The 15,504-nt window shown below is 40.7% G+C and overlaps 1 protein-coding gene across 1 annotated transcript in view; it reads right to left on the bottom strand.

The window, feature by feature from the left end:
* Window positions 1-15,504, bottom strand: part of igf2r (insulin-like growth factor 2 receptor) — a 223,644-nt gene that overhangs the window by 153,288 nt on the left and 54,852 nt on the right. The window contains exons 8-9 of the mRNA XM_063056606.1: window positions 9,053-9,212; window positions 4,692-4,884 (exon numbers count right to left, since the gene is read on the bottom strand). Of these exons, the coding sequence (XP_062912676.1) occupies window positions 4,692-4,884; window positions 9,053-9,212 (353 nt within the window). The remainder of the gene's footprint in view (window positions 1-4,691; window positions 4,885-9,052; window positions 9,213-15,504) is intronic.

Raw genomic sequence — 15,504 nt, 5'->3', positions numbered from 1 at the left:
AGTTTTGATTTTGAAAAGAACCTCAGATTAAAACACCAGAATCCGACACCATGGAGATGAGCTGTAATTAAGGTTACCGGCTCAGTGAGTGATTGGGTTCAGTCAAGAGAGTGAGCTACAAAAAATGCGAGGACAAGCTCAGCAAATCAGGTTGGAGTATGTCCTCCCCTCTCCAAGAGAGGAGTGAGAAAATCAAACAAGGAGAGTTAATATAACAGATAGGTGACCGATACATACTCGATGGTAGGTACAGAGTATGCTTTTAACCCTGTCAAGCCACAAGGTCTGAACTTTCCTCCCTGGACTGCTCTACCTCTCTTTAAAAAGGGCCACTTTTCAACATAATTGTATAAGGGCTAAGAGAGTTGTAAAAGTGCGCCTGAAGGCTTTATGTGTCAATGCAAGGAGCATTCGTAATAAGGTGGATGAATTGAAAGTGCAGATGGTTATTAATGATTATGATATAGTTGGGATCACAGAGACATGGCTCCAGGGTGACCAGGGATGGGAGCTCAACGTTCAGGGATATTCAATATTCAGGAGGGATAGAGATGAAGGAAGGGGAGGTGGGGTGGCGTTGCTGGTTAAAGAAGAGATTAACGCAATAGAAAGGAAGGACATAAGCCGGGAAGATGTGGAATCAATATGGGTAGAGCTGCGTAACACCAAGGGGCAGAAGACGCTGGTGGGAGTTGTGTACAGACCACCTAACAGTAGTAGTGAGGTCGGAGATGGTATTAAACAGGAAATTAGAAATGTGTGCAATAAAGGAACAGCAGTTATAATGGGTGACTTCAATCTACATGTAGACTGGGTGAACCAAATTGGTAAAGGTGCTAAGGAAGAGGATTTCTTGGAATGTATGCGGGATGGTTTTTTGAACCAACATGTCGAGGAACCGACTAGAGAGCAGGCTATTCTGGACTGGGTTTTGAGCAATGAGGAAGGGTTAATTAGCAATCTTGTCGTGAGAGGCCCCTTGGGTAAGAGTGACTATAATATGGTGGAATTCTTCATTAAGATGGAGAGTGACATAGTTAATTCAGAAACAAAGGTTCTGAACTTAAAGAGGGGTAACTTTGAAGGTATGAGACGTGAATTAGCTAAGATAGACTGGCAAATGACACTAAAAGGATTGACGGTGGATATGCAATGGCAAGCATTTAAAGGTTGCATGGATGAACTACAACAATTGTTCATTCCAGTTTGGCAAAAGAATAAATCAAGGAAGGTAATGCACCCGTGGCTGACAAGAGAAATTAGGGATAGTATCAATTCCAAAGAAGAAGCATACAAATTAGCCAGAAAAAGTGGCTCAACTGAGGACTGGGAGAAATTCAGAGTTCAGCAGAGGAGGACAAAGGGCTTAATTAGGAAGGGGAAAAAAGATTATGAGAGAAAACTGGCAGGGAACATAAAAACGGACTGTAAAAGCTTTTATAGATATGTAAAAAGGAAAAGACTGGTAAAGACAAATGTAGATCCCCTGCAGACAGAAACCGGCGAATTGATTATGGGGAGCAAGGACATGGCAGACCAATTGAATAATTACTTTGGTTCTGTCTTCACTAAGGAGGACATAAATAATCTTCCAGAAATAGTAAGGGACAGAGGGTCCAGTGAGATGGAGGAACTGAGCGAAATACATGTTAGTAGGGAAGTGGTGTTAGGTAAATTGAAGGGATTGAAGGCAGATAAATCCCCAGGGCCAGATGGTCTGCATCCTAGAGTGCTTAAAGAAGTAGCCCAAGAAATAGTGGATGCATTAGTGATAATTTTTCAAAACTCGTTAGATTCTGGACTAGTTCCTGAGGATTGGAGGGTGGCTAATGTAACCCCACTTTTTAAAAAAGGAGGGAGAGAGAAACCGGGGAATTATAGACCGGTTAGCCTAACGTCGGTGGTGGGGAAACTGCTGGAGTCAGTTATCAAGGATGTGATAACAGCACATTTGGAAAGCGGTGAAATGATCGGACAAAGTCAGCATGGATTTGTGAAAGGAAAATCATGTCTGACGAATCTCATAGAATTTTTTGAGGATGTAACTAGTAGAGTGGATAGGGGAGAACCAGTGGATGTGGTATATTTGGATTTTCAAAAGGCTTTTGACAAGGTCCCACACAGGAGATTAGTGTGCAAACTTAAAGCACACGGTATTGGGGGTAAGGTATTGGTGTGGGTGGAGAATTGGTTAGCAGACAGGAAGCAAAGAGTGGGAATAAACGGGACCTTTTCAGAATGGCAGGCGGTGACTAGTAGGGTACCGCAAGGCTCAGTGCTGGGACCCCAGTTGTTTACAATATATATTAATGACTTGGATGAGGGAATTAAATGCAACATCTGCAAGTTTGCGGATGACACGAAGCTGGGTGGCAGTGTTAGCAGTGAGGAGGATGCTAAGAGGATGCAGGGTGACTTGGATAGGTTGGGTGAGTGGACAAATTCATGGCAGATGCAATTTAATGTGGATAAATGTGAAGTTATCCACTTTGGTGGCAAAAATAGGAATATTATCTGAATGGTGGCCGATTAGGAAAAGGGGAGGTGCAACGAGACCTGGGTGTCATTATACACCAGTCATTGAAAGTGGGCATGCAGGTACAGCAGGCGGTGAAAAAGGCGAATGGTATGCTGGCATTTATAGCGAGAGGATTCGAGTACAGGAGCAGGGAGGTACTACTGCAGTTGTACAAGGCCTTGGTGAGACCACACCTGGAGTATTGTGTGCAGTTTTGGTCCCCTAATCTGAGGAAAGACATCTTTGCCATAGAGGGAGTACAAAGAAGGTTCACCAGATTGATTCCTGGGATGGCAGGACTTTCATATGAAGAAAGACTGGATGAATTGGGCTTGTACTTGTTGGAATTTAGAAGATTGAGGGGGGATCTGATTGAAACGTATAAGATCCTAAAGGGATTGGACAGGCTAGATGCAGGAAGATTGTTCCCGATGTTGGGGAAGTCCAGAACGAGGGGTCACAGTTTGAGGATAGAGGGGAAGCCTTTTAGGACCGAGATTAGGAAAAACTTCTTCACACAGAGAGTGGTGAATCTGTGGAATTCTCTGCCACAGGAAACTGTTGAGGCCAGTTCATTGGCTATATTTAAGAGGGAGTTAGATATGGCCCTTGTGGCTACGGGGGTCAGGGGGTATGGAGGGAAGGCTGGGGCGGGGTTCTGAGTTGGATGATCAGCCATGATCATAATAAATGGTGGTGCAGGCTCGAAGGGCCGAATGGTCTACTCCTGCACCTATTTTCTATGTTTCTATGTCTCTATGTTTAAATGCTCACTAAATTCCTCACCTTTCCTAAAATTCCTATTTGGGCCATACCCTCAAAATATCCCGACCTGCCTCTCGGTTTTTTTGCACTACCTTACTTTCCATTTTTCTATTTATGATTTATAATTTAAATTTTTAACATTTACTAATTTTTTCTATTTTTAATATTTAATATTTGTAATTCAGGAAGCGGGAAGCGCAGAATCAAATATCGCTGTGATGATTGCATGTTCTAGTATCAATTGTTTGGCGACAAAGTATAAAGTATAAACTTTTGTTATCCATTCACACACTTCATCTGGTACAGCCTCTCGTTACACACTTAAGGTGTAATAAGGGCACTGCCTGCAGATTGCTGTAACTGAACTGCAGTAACTATCAAAAACAGTGGATCCAAGTTATGTCCACAAAACACAGATGTGGTTCCCAATGATTCATTGTCAACACATCTAAACCACCTATTCTAACTTTAAGAGCTTAATTAGTCTCAGCATGTGCCCCAATTGTTGACATAACGTTTCAAACTTAGTGGTGATGACTATCGGCAGCAAGAGGAAATAGAACATACAGCCACTTTGTTAAATCCTTCCTGTACCAAATAATGAGGCCACTGAGTGCATGCTCATGGTCTTCTGCTGCTGTCCCATCCACTTCAAGGTTTGCTGTGTTGTGCATTCAGAGATGCTCTTCTGTTGTAATGCGTGGTTATTCGAGTTCCTGTCAGCTTGAACCAGTCTGGCCATTCTCCTCTGACCTCTCTCATTAACAAGGCACTTTTACCCACAGAGCTGCCGCTCACTGGACATTTGTCTCTCCCCATCAATCCCTGTAAACTCTAGGCCAGGGATTTGCAACCTGGAGTCCATGGCAAAATAAAAAGTTGCGAACCTCTAGCTGCTCTAGAGACTGTTGTGCGTGACAATCTCAGGAAAGGGGCAGTTTGAGATGATCAAACCACCCCACCTGGCACCAACAATTATTCCAGAGTCAAAGTCACCTAGATCACATTTCTTTCCCATTCTGTTTTCTGGTCTGCACAACAAATGAATCTCCAGACCAAGTCTGCATGCTTTTATGCATTGAGTTGCTGCCACAGGATTGGCAGATTAGATATTTAAATCGTTAAAGTGGCCACTGTATACATGAGGCATCTCAGACGTTCTTAAGTCATTAAAGGTGCCTCATACACACAACACTAGATTTTATTTTGTATTCTGTTATGATTTTTTCATGGGCAAAATACTTCTGGAGAAGTCAGTAACAGCATAGAAAATGAAATCTCGTACACTGTGGCTTATCAATATGGAAGCATCCCTTTACTACTTGTGAAATGTTAAGTACTGAATTTAGTTTGATACCCTAAAGTGGAGCATGAGCTAGCAATTTAACAAAACAGTATGAACACATACCGAAGTGTCTGATTTTTGAAACGCCCAGCAACCTTATGGAAACTGCCGTCTCTTTTGGTTTGACAAGATGCTATATAACTCTTGCCACCACTGCAACCTCCAGACTTGGTCTCTTTACACACGTTCAGGTAATAGAGGTATTCCTCAGTGGCACCCTCTCTCTTCTTGGGGACAACGAGATACGAACCAAATGCTAAAAAAAAACACAGGAAGAGCAATATTTAAAATAACAGCTTTAAAATTATTGAAGTAGCAAAGAGTTGTCAATAAATTGTGGCTTTTGATACGGAAGGTCAGGGGTTGGGAGTGTAGTGAACAGGCAAAAGATTAGGGGAGGCAGGAGTTGCCCAAGCCAGGGACAACACAGAGCTCGAGTTACCCCGTGGGTTCCGGAAGGATAGAAAACATAGCTAACATGATAGGGGCATACTGTCAATGACCACTTTATGAGGCACACCTGCTCATTAATGCAAACATCTAATCAGCCAATCATGTGGCAGCAACTCAATACATAAAGCATGCAGGCATGGTCAACAGATGCAGTTGTAGTGCAGATCAAACATCAGAACACGGAAGAAATGTGATAGAAGTGACTTTGACTGTAGAATTATTGTTGGTGCCAGAATGGGTAGATTGAGTATCTCAGAAACTGCTGATAGTCTGTGATTTTCACACAAAACAGTCTCCAGAGTTTACAGAGAATGGTTGAAAAAACAAAATAAAATCCAGTGAATGGCAGTTCTGTGGGTGAAAACACCTTGTTAATGAGAGAGGTCGGGGAGAATGGCCAGACTGGTTGAAGCTGACAGGAAGGTGACAGCAACTCAGATAACCACATGACACAACAGCAGTGTGCAGAAGTGCATGTCAAACTTTGAAGTTGATGGGCTACAGCAGCAGAAGATTGTACCAGGGTTACACCTGATAAAGCAGCTACTGAGTGTATGAGATAATGAGGGGCAGAGATGGAATGAACGATCAGTCTTTTTCCCAGGGTAGTGATGTCCACAATTCAAGGGCATAGGTTTAAGAGAGGGAAGATGCAAAAGTCTTAGGCACCCTAGCTATATAAGTGTCCCAAGACTTTTGCACAGTACTACTGGAGCAGAGAACGAGTCTGTAATTCTGGCAGGAGCAAAGAATGTTGGGAATGGCAAGGGTGGAGCGCCGCAGGAAGGTGTGGGACAGGTGGCAGAGAGGGAGGCCAGAACAGAGGGTGGCACAGGTGCAAGTCACCAAGACACCAGGCTAGGCCGTTTAATTGGTTTATTGATCATTACAGAATGTCTCTCTGGTGCTTCCCGCTCAATCCCTCTCCCTTCCCCTTTTCCTAACCATGATTCCTATCTCTCTGCCCCTTCCCACTCTCCGTTCACAATAGAGACCCATATCAGAATCAGGTTTATCATCACTCACATGTCATGAAATTTGTTTTTATTTTGTGGCTGCAGGTCAGTGCAATACATAAAATTACTGCAGTACTGTGCAAATTATATATCTATACACACACACCCACACTAAAGACTTTTGCACAGTACTGAATATGGAAGAAGCTACCATAGGATGCTGTAGCAGTGGGTACAATTACAACATCTAAGAGGTATTTACACAGGTAAATAATGCCAACTACCATGCAAAAAGTTAAGTTGCAACGACATGTTTTAACAGCAATCCACATGGCTAAGACATGGGAGCAGAATTAGGCTATTCAGCCTATCATGTCTGCTCCACCATTACATCATGGTTGATTTACTATCCCTCTCAACTGCTCCTGCCTTCTCCCCATAACTTTTGATGCAGTTACTAATCAAGAACCTACAACAAAACTGGAAAGAAAGGGGACAGAAGGCTGACAACAACTCCATTCCCAGTTGTACTCAGTTTGTATTGGATCCCCATTATCAACAGGAAGCACTGGTGCACCACTGCACTCTGTTTTAATACAGGTTCTCCCCCGCCCCAAATATTTAGCTATCCATTTCCATTCCTGTCCGTTTGCAGGTGATCCACCTCTTAGGCTTAGTCCAAGTAATGCTTTCCTTCCCTATTTTCTTCATATATAAGAGTTAGTCAATTATTTTAAACCCACTTCACCTTCATGCCAGTATGAACCCTTTCTGCTGGGGCATGCTCACTCCAGTTCAAGTGCAGCCCCCACCCCAATGGACAGCTACAATCATGTTCGTCCAACAACAGGGAGACCCCTGTCGGTCCTGCCTTTCAGAAAAGTCATACCATTAGTTCCACTTTCCTCTCTTAGCTTCCTGAAAGCACTTATCTTTTATATGACTCACCTACAAAACTTCGTGTCACCTGCACTGCGAGGCAATTTACAGCAACAAATAAACCTATCAATATATCTTGACAAGGGATGAAATCAGTGCATCAGGGATAGGGAAAAGTAACATGGCATTCCTCACACAGACAACATTTGAAGTTAGGATTGAACCTAGGTCCCAGGAACTGAGAGGCAGCAGTACCACCTGCTATTCTATCATAGTTTTGTTCTAGTGTTAACACCACACTTTCTTTCTCAACACAAGAGATTCAGCAGCTGCTGGAAATCCAGAGCAACACGCACAAAATGCTGGAGTTACCACATCGGCAGAATCTCCTGTTGAGAAAGGGGGTGTGGTCAGGTAGCATCTATGGAAAGGAATAAAGAGGTGACAATTTGGGCTGAGATCCTTCATCAGGGCTCCAGCATCTCAGCTGGAAAGGAGGTTCTTTAATCTTTTCCATAGATGCTACACAACCTGCAAAGTTCCATCAGCATTTTATGTGTTTTACCTTCTTTCTCAAGCTTTTAATTGAAAAATTAATTCAATCCAATTTTAGTTAACATACGACTTAATCACACTCTTTTGGTTACAATTAAAAGTGAATCCATACAAAAAGAAAGCCATGCTGTTTGGAATAGCTTGGTACAGAAAATATTGAGCTGTGATTCATCCCCACAGAAGGCAGGAAACACACATCTAAATGGGGCAAAAACCATAAGACATTGGATCAGAATTAGGCCATTCAGCCCATCGAGTCTGCTCCTCCACTGCATCAAGGCAGATTTATTATCCTCCTCAACCCCATTCTCTTGCCTTCTCTCTGTAATCTTTGACACCCTGACTAATCACAAATTTACCAACCTCTACTTTCAATGTAGCCAATGAATTGACCTCCCAAGACGTTTGTGGCAATGAGTTCTACAGATTCACCAGACTCTGGTCCCACACTCCCCCACTAAAGGAAGCACCCTCCCTATGTACACTATCTAGGCTATCAATATTTGTTAGGTTTCAAAAGAAAACACATAACTGGCCCTGCTTGTGATTATTTGCACTGATATCATGTTTTACACAATTTTTTTCTTCTTCATCTTCTACAACTCGAGTCGTCTGACTCTACATGCTTGTTAGAGTGCTGCAGGTTTTCTCTGCGCCTGTACATCACCTACCTCATCCACATGATATAAACTACTTGACTGATACTAATGCGAGCCAAAACATACATAACAACCTCCCTGGGCAAGCAGAGCTCGTGCATTTAAGCTCCTGTAAGCTCATTATACACACACCAACACTAACCAGCTCTTTCAAATCTTCCCCTCCCTCGTGCTTAAGTACGGGCTAACTTAACCAAATATTCTGCATTATTAAACAGCAGCACAACAACTTCAACAGCATTCCGTATGAAACCTTTGGTAGTTGATTTTCTTTTAATTATTTAACATTCTTTATAGAACAACCAATAAATGGGCATACACTCCGTGGCCAGTTTGTACCTAATAAAATGTCCATGTGAGTGGATGTTTGTGGTCTTCTGCTGCTGTAGCCCATGCTCTTCTGCACACAACTGTTGTAACATATGGTTATGTGAGTTACTGTCACTCTCCTGTCAGCTTGAGCCAGTCTGACCATTCTCCTCTGACCTCTCTCATTAACAAGGCGATTTCGCCAACAGAGCTGCTGCTCACTGGATGTTTTTGTTTCTCGCACGATTCTCTGTAAACTCTAGAGACTGTTGTGTTAAAATCCCAGGAGATCAGCAGTCTCAGATATTCAAACCATCCCATCTGGCACCAACAATCATTCCATGATCAAAGTCACTTAAATCACATTTCTTCCCCATTCTGATGTTTGGCCTGAACAACTATACCTCTTGACCATGTCTGCATGCTTTCATGCACTGAGTTGCTGCCACATGATGGCTGATTAGATATTTGCAGCAAAGAGCAGGTGCACCTGATAAAAGTGGCCACAGAGTGTACTTGTATTTAACTATCCTTGACATCCATGGTCATGCTATCATTTCTGAGGCATGGAAAGTGAAAATACAGAAACATTTATCTCAAGTAATCTTCTCACCAGGTTTGGCAAGGGGAGTCAAGTCAATGGAGATGTCATGTTGTTTACTGTTAAGCTTGCAACTCTGGCTTATCAGGTAATCTGTAGGGCAAACGTATTCAGTCATCCATTCAATTTCATAGCGACAGTTAACACTGGAAATCATCTTGGGGTTTGTACCCTGTTAAGACAAGAGCATATTTTTGTTAGAATAAAGTTTAAATAAAATTCTACAATACATCTTCCATACTGTTGGACTGGGCCGTAGAATTGATATTTTTATTCTAGTTTAACATTCCTACACTTGTTTGGATTTTTTATATAATCGCCTATTAACCTGCGATTGTTCAGGGAGTTTTTCCAGTGGAAATTTCTTTTCCAGGGAAAATCTTCCACTGGCAGGTATACTCCTACTTAAATCTGGCTATCTGATTGGTTAATGTTGTCAATGGAATTTACTGTTATTAATGGAATTTACTGTCTGGAGTAAGAAAACCCAATGCTCTTTTCCTTAGGTTTTTTTTCGCTCTTTCAATCTGCATTTGTAACACTCAAATGGCTTGTAGCACTTTGGGCACAGTGTAGCGGTTAGCACAACGCTTGAGACATCGGAGTTCGAAGATCAATTCCGGCGTCATCTGTAAGGAGTCTCTGTATGTCCTCCCCATGGAATGTGTGCAGTTTCCTCCCACAGTCCAAAGACGTACTGGTTAGTAGGCTAATTGGCCATTGTAAACTGTCCTGTGATTAGGCTAGGGTTAAATCCGGATTGCTGGGTGGTGTGGCTTGAAGGGCTGGAAGGGCCTATTCTGCATGGTATCTAAATTAAATAATCATAAGATTATACATCAAGGACACATATACAACAAGGTGCCAGAAAAGGGCCAGTAACATCATGAAGGATCCCAACCACCCTGCTCATAGACTTTGTCCTACTCCCATTACAAAGGAGGCTATATAGCATCCACACCCAGACCAGCAAACTCAAAACAGTTAATTTCCCCACCCACCAACCCACCCCCTCCACACGCACATCCACTACATTATCAGTTTCTATCAGAGACCTCAGGTACAATTACTCCACTGACTGGGGCTCATTTTAAGATGACGCTGGCGATCACCAGCGACTTTCTGTGGATCCCCTCCACACAGGTCATGCACTCTTCTCGCTACTGCCATCAGATAGAAGGTACAGGTGCCTCAGGACTTGCACCAACAGGTTCAAGAACAGTTACTACCTCTCAAACATCAGGCTCTTGAACAAAATGGGATAACTGCACTCACTTGCCCATCCATTGAGGTGATCCCACAACCAATGATTTCACTTTAAGGACTAGTTCATTATCTCATGCCCTCATTATCTATTATTATTTATTTATATTTGCATTTGCACAGTATGTTACCTTTTGCATTCTGGTTGATCTTTCATTGATCCTGTTATAGTTACTATTCTATAGATTTATTGAGTATGCCCACAGGAAAACGAATCTCAGTGTTTATATGGTGACATACATGTACCTTGATAATAAAAATTACTTTGAGCTTTGAATTTCTGACACTGTCTGTAAGAGGTTTATACATTCTCATGATGCCATGTGTTTCCACCGGATGCTCTGGTTTGTACGGATGTACGGATTAGGGTTAGTAGATTGTGGACATGCTATGTTGGTGCCAGACTTGTGGGCTGCCCAGCACAATCATCAGACTGCGTTGGCCATTGATGCAAAACGACACATTTCACTGTAGGTTCCGATGTACATGTGACAGATAAAGCTAATCTTTAATCTTTACTCTCCTGAAAGCTAGGAAGTGGAAGATAGCTGAAGTTCTACCATGTGGTGTTTGGCCTTCATCTACAGTTTCAATCTCATCTCTTGTTAATGTTAAATTAGCATTAGCATTCAACATATTTACTTAATTTTTGTCGCAATTGAAGTACAACATTCTTCTCCCATGAAGAAAGAATACCCATCCTTGATTATTTTTAGTGGCTAGAGCCAGCTTGCTGGCCCCACAAACCCTGTGAATAGACAAACTATTACAACACTAGGCCACAAAGCCCCATGAACCTCTCTCATCATTCAGTATCAATACTGATTCTATGGCTCAATCTTCAACTTTCATAAGTCTATGTCCGACTTGAATATTCTTAATGATCTTAAGTGAACCAGAATTTTAAAAACTCTGCAGAAAGTGTCCTCCTGATACTTCTTGTTTTGTCTGAAGTTTGGGCGTTGAATTTACAGGGAGAAGTCAGGAGAATGGGACTGAGAGGGATAATAAATCAGCCATGATACATGGAGCAGACTCGATGGGCTGAATGGTTTAATTCTGTTCTTGCATCTTACTGCCTTATTCCACTGCCTGGTGGGGGGTAAAAAAGAGATCCAAAGATTTAGATTTAAAACACTGAAAAGAAATGGTTGGCTACTTATTCCGAAACCAACCCATTCACCCTAGGCTTCTGGGTGAGAAGACCAAGGGAACAACTGGAGGACAACAGAAACACACACGATCCTCAGAATGGCTTTGCTCTACCTATGCTACAGCCGTCCTTAATAATGTAAAGTAACCGGGGGACTTCCGGTAGCGCTCATGGAGTGAAGTCGCGTTCTTGACTCGCTCCATTACCTCTGAGTTTTTTTTCTCTATGATCAGCTATACTTTAATTAACCATTAAGGCATCAAATCTTACAATACTTTGAATTAAATTGAACTCTCCGATAACTGGATGAAACTTAGATCTGCTATGTCTAAGAACGGGAAAAACGGCAAGGATGGTAAACCTCCGGTTAAACCGAAAGGTACCGATTTCCCTCCGACTGAATCACCGGTGACTTTGAAAGCGATATCGGAGTTAATTCAGAGGGAAATTTCAACCTCTGTTAGGGAGATGATTCGTACGGAAATTGCAGACTCTGTTAAGGATCTGATTCATACGGAAATCTCAATTAATCTCCAGAAAATTGCCGATTCAATTGATAAGATGCAAACATCTATTGCGGAACATCAGTCGGCTATATCTGATCTTCAAAAATCCGTGCAACAAAGTGAGCTTAAGATGGGGAAAATCGAAGAAACAATTAATGTAATGAAGAAGAAACTTGACTTTCTGACTTTTAAAAACTCTGACTTGGAATCTAGAATGCGACGGCAGAATTTACGAATGATTGGGGTGCGTGAAGCTGTTGAATCTAACAACCCCATGAAGTTTTTTTCTCAACTTTTAAAAGATGCATTCCCTACTGTATTTCCTGACCAACCACCGCTACTGGATCGTGTTCACAGAATCCCATCATACTCGTCTAGGTCAGATAGACCTAGGCATGTTATTTTACGTTTTCATTACTTTCAAGACAAGGAGAGACTGTCTCGATTCGCTCGATCTAAAGGTTTCATTGATTTTTCGGATCTTAAGTTCCGATTCGTGAAAGATTTCAGTAAACCAATCTGGGACCAACGGGTTCACTACAGATCTGTGATGTCAGAATTCTATAAGATGGATTTAAGACCAGCGCTGCTGTACCCTGCACGTCTAAGGATTCGCATGTCAGATGGAGCCCTTCGTTTTTTGATTCTCCATCGGATGCCCAGAGTTATCTGGATCAATTTTCACCTTCAACATCTTAATTGCTATTTTTTTTTAATTATCTCCGTTGATCGGAGGCTGTGAATTGGTTGGTTTTAACTTTTTCGTGCCCTATTTGGGCAGAAAAGTTTTTTTTTGATTTCTTAATATGGTTGCTAAACTTTCTTTTTAACTGCGTCATTTCTTTCTTTTCCCAGGGGATTCTGGGTGGTTACTTCCTTTTTGTCATCTTACGTATTTCCTGTGTGGCCTTAAATTTTGTAATTTTTTTTAAATTTTATTTTGTTTTGCTTTTTATAACTAGTTTATGTCAATAATCTTATTTTTTCTTGTTGTTGTGTTTATTCATGGGTTTGGGGTTTATTGTGGGTTTTTTTAATATATATTTTCTGGCTTTTGTTCTGTTGTGTGTGTATTTTAATTGAGTTACCTTTTTTTTTACTTTTTTACTGTTTTACAATTAGCTGATCTTTTTCATATTTATACCTTTTTTTTTAGGGAGCGTATACCGGAAGTCATGGGGGTAGTTTTAGCGCTTGCTTCTTTCGGGCGGGTCTGCTTTAGATTTTGCCTTGGGGACTTGGGGCGGGGGGTGGCGGGAGGGGCTTCACATTTTAGTTTTTTTCTCTTTGGGCTATATACATTATTGAAGTACTGGTTGCGTCCTTTTTCCCGGTATCTTTTGTATGTTCTGTTTCCTCTCCGGGTTCGTGGGTCGAGCCTATCGTCAATCCTCTTCGCTGTGGGTTGACTTTAGGATTTATGGAGTCTATTATTAATTTTGTCTCCTGGAATACTAACGGTCTTAATCATCCTATTAAAAGGAAAAAAGTTTTTAAAGTGTTCCGGAGTCTTAAAGCACAAATTTTATTTTTACAAGAGACCCATGTACGGAGGGGGGACAGACTACGTTTTTTTAAATTCTGGAAGGGACAACAATTTCATTCGAACTCCAATGCTAAGATTCGAGGCGTCTCTATTTTTATAGATTCCTCAGTTACTTTTATACAACAGGATATTATTTCTGATCCGAATGGTAGATTTTTATTGGTTAGTGGTTTACTATTTAATAAAAAAGTAGTTTTGGTTAATGTTTATGCTCCTAATATGGATTGTCCGGAATTTTATAAATCATTGTTTAATCAGTTTCCGAATTTGAACGAGTTTTCATTGATCTGGGGCGGAGATCTTAAGACCTGTTTGTCTCCAGCTTTGGACCGTTCGGCTCCTTTACGGACCTTACCTAATAAATCTGCAAATTTGATTAACTTTTTCCTTTCTGATTCTGGGTCGACGGACATTTGGCGTTTTCTGCATCCTCAGGAAAAAGATTTTTCCTTCTTTTCACATGTTCATCATTCCTATTCAAGAATTGATTATTTTTTTTATTGATTCTCGTCTTATTCCTTCAGTGATTAAATGTGATTATGATTCTATAACCATTTCAGATCATGCTCCACTTAAGCTTTCTATTAAAATTATGGCCAATATACAAAATAATAGACAATGACGTTTTAATTCGCTGTTGCTTCAGGACTCGGACTTTGTTAACTTTATGAATGAACAGATTGAGCTTTTTTTTACAATTAACCATACAGAGGATATTTCGGTTAACACTCTTTGGGACACTTTTAAAGCCTATATTCGTGGTCAGATTATTTCGTATTCTGCTGCTTTGAGGAAGAAACAGAAGCAGGAGGAGATGGCAATTGTGGACAAGATTAAAGAAATTGATAAGAAATATGTTATGGCTCCTTCTGAGGAGTTATACAAACAAAGAACTGAACTTCAAATGGAACATAGTTTACTACTCTCGTCCTCGATTGTAAACCAATTAAAGAAAACAAGAAGTGAATTTTATGTTCACAGTGACAAAATTGGCAAGCTGCTGGCTAATCAATTGAAATCTAATTATGTTAAATCTCAAATCAATCAGATTTATAACCAAAATGATCGATTGATACTGGATCATGTGGGGATTAATCAAACCTTTTGTGATTTCTATTCTTCTTTATATCAATCAGAGTCTCCTCGAGATTCTAAATATATGAATGATTTTTTAGATAAGTTAGACTTCCCTCAGATTTCACAGGATATGTCTTCTTTATTAGATACTTCCATTACTATGGATGAGATTAAGAATGTTATTTTTTCTATGAATCTGGGGAAAGCTCCTGGCCCGGATGGGTTTACCGTTGAATTTTATAAATGTTTTGCTTCTTTATTGATCCCTTGGCTCTGTAGGGTTTTTGAGGCTTCTCTGAAACTTGGTAAACTTCCTGAATCTTTTAATAGAGCGTCAATTTCTTTAATACTAAAGAAGGATAAAGACCCTGCTCAATGTGCATCTTATAGACCAATATCTTTATTAAATGTTGATTCTAAAGTTTTTTCTAAGTTATTAGCAAATAGACTAGAAAAAGTACTTCCTTCTATTATTTCGGAAGACCAAACGGGTTTTATTAAAGGTCGTTACTCTTTTTATAATATTCGTACATTGTTAAATATCGTTTATACTCCCTCACAAAATGTTCCGGAGTGTGTTATTTCTTTAGATGCCGAGAAAGCTTTTGATAGAGTAGAATGGCCTTATTTATTTAAGGTGCTTGAAATGTTTAATTTTAGCTTGAAATTTATATCCTGGATTAAACTGTTATATCATGCCCCTGTAGCCTCGGTTCGTACTAACTCTTTAAACTCACCTTTTTTTCCTCTCTTTCGAGGTACTCGACAAGGCTGTCCTCTTAGTCCCCTATTATTTGATATTGCATTAGAACCTCTTGCAATTGCCATTCGAGAATCTTCAAATATTACTGGGATAACTCGGGGATTAAAGTCCCATAAATTATCACTCTATGCTGATGATTTACTTTTATATATTTCT

Source organism: Mobula hypostoma, chromosome 8, assembly GCF_963921235.1.
Source record: "Mobula hypostoma chromosome 8, sMobHyp1.1, whole genome shotgun sequence".
Taxonomy (NCBI): Eukaryota; Metazoa; Chordata; class Chondrichthyes; order Myliobatiformes; family Myliobatidae; genus Mobula; species Mobula hypostoma.
Note: the sequence above shows the minus strand (reverse complement) of the source record. Positions and strands in the feature narration are given on the sequence as shown.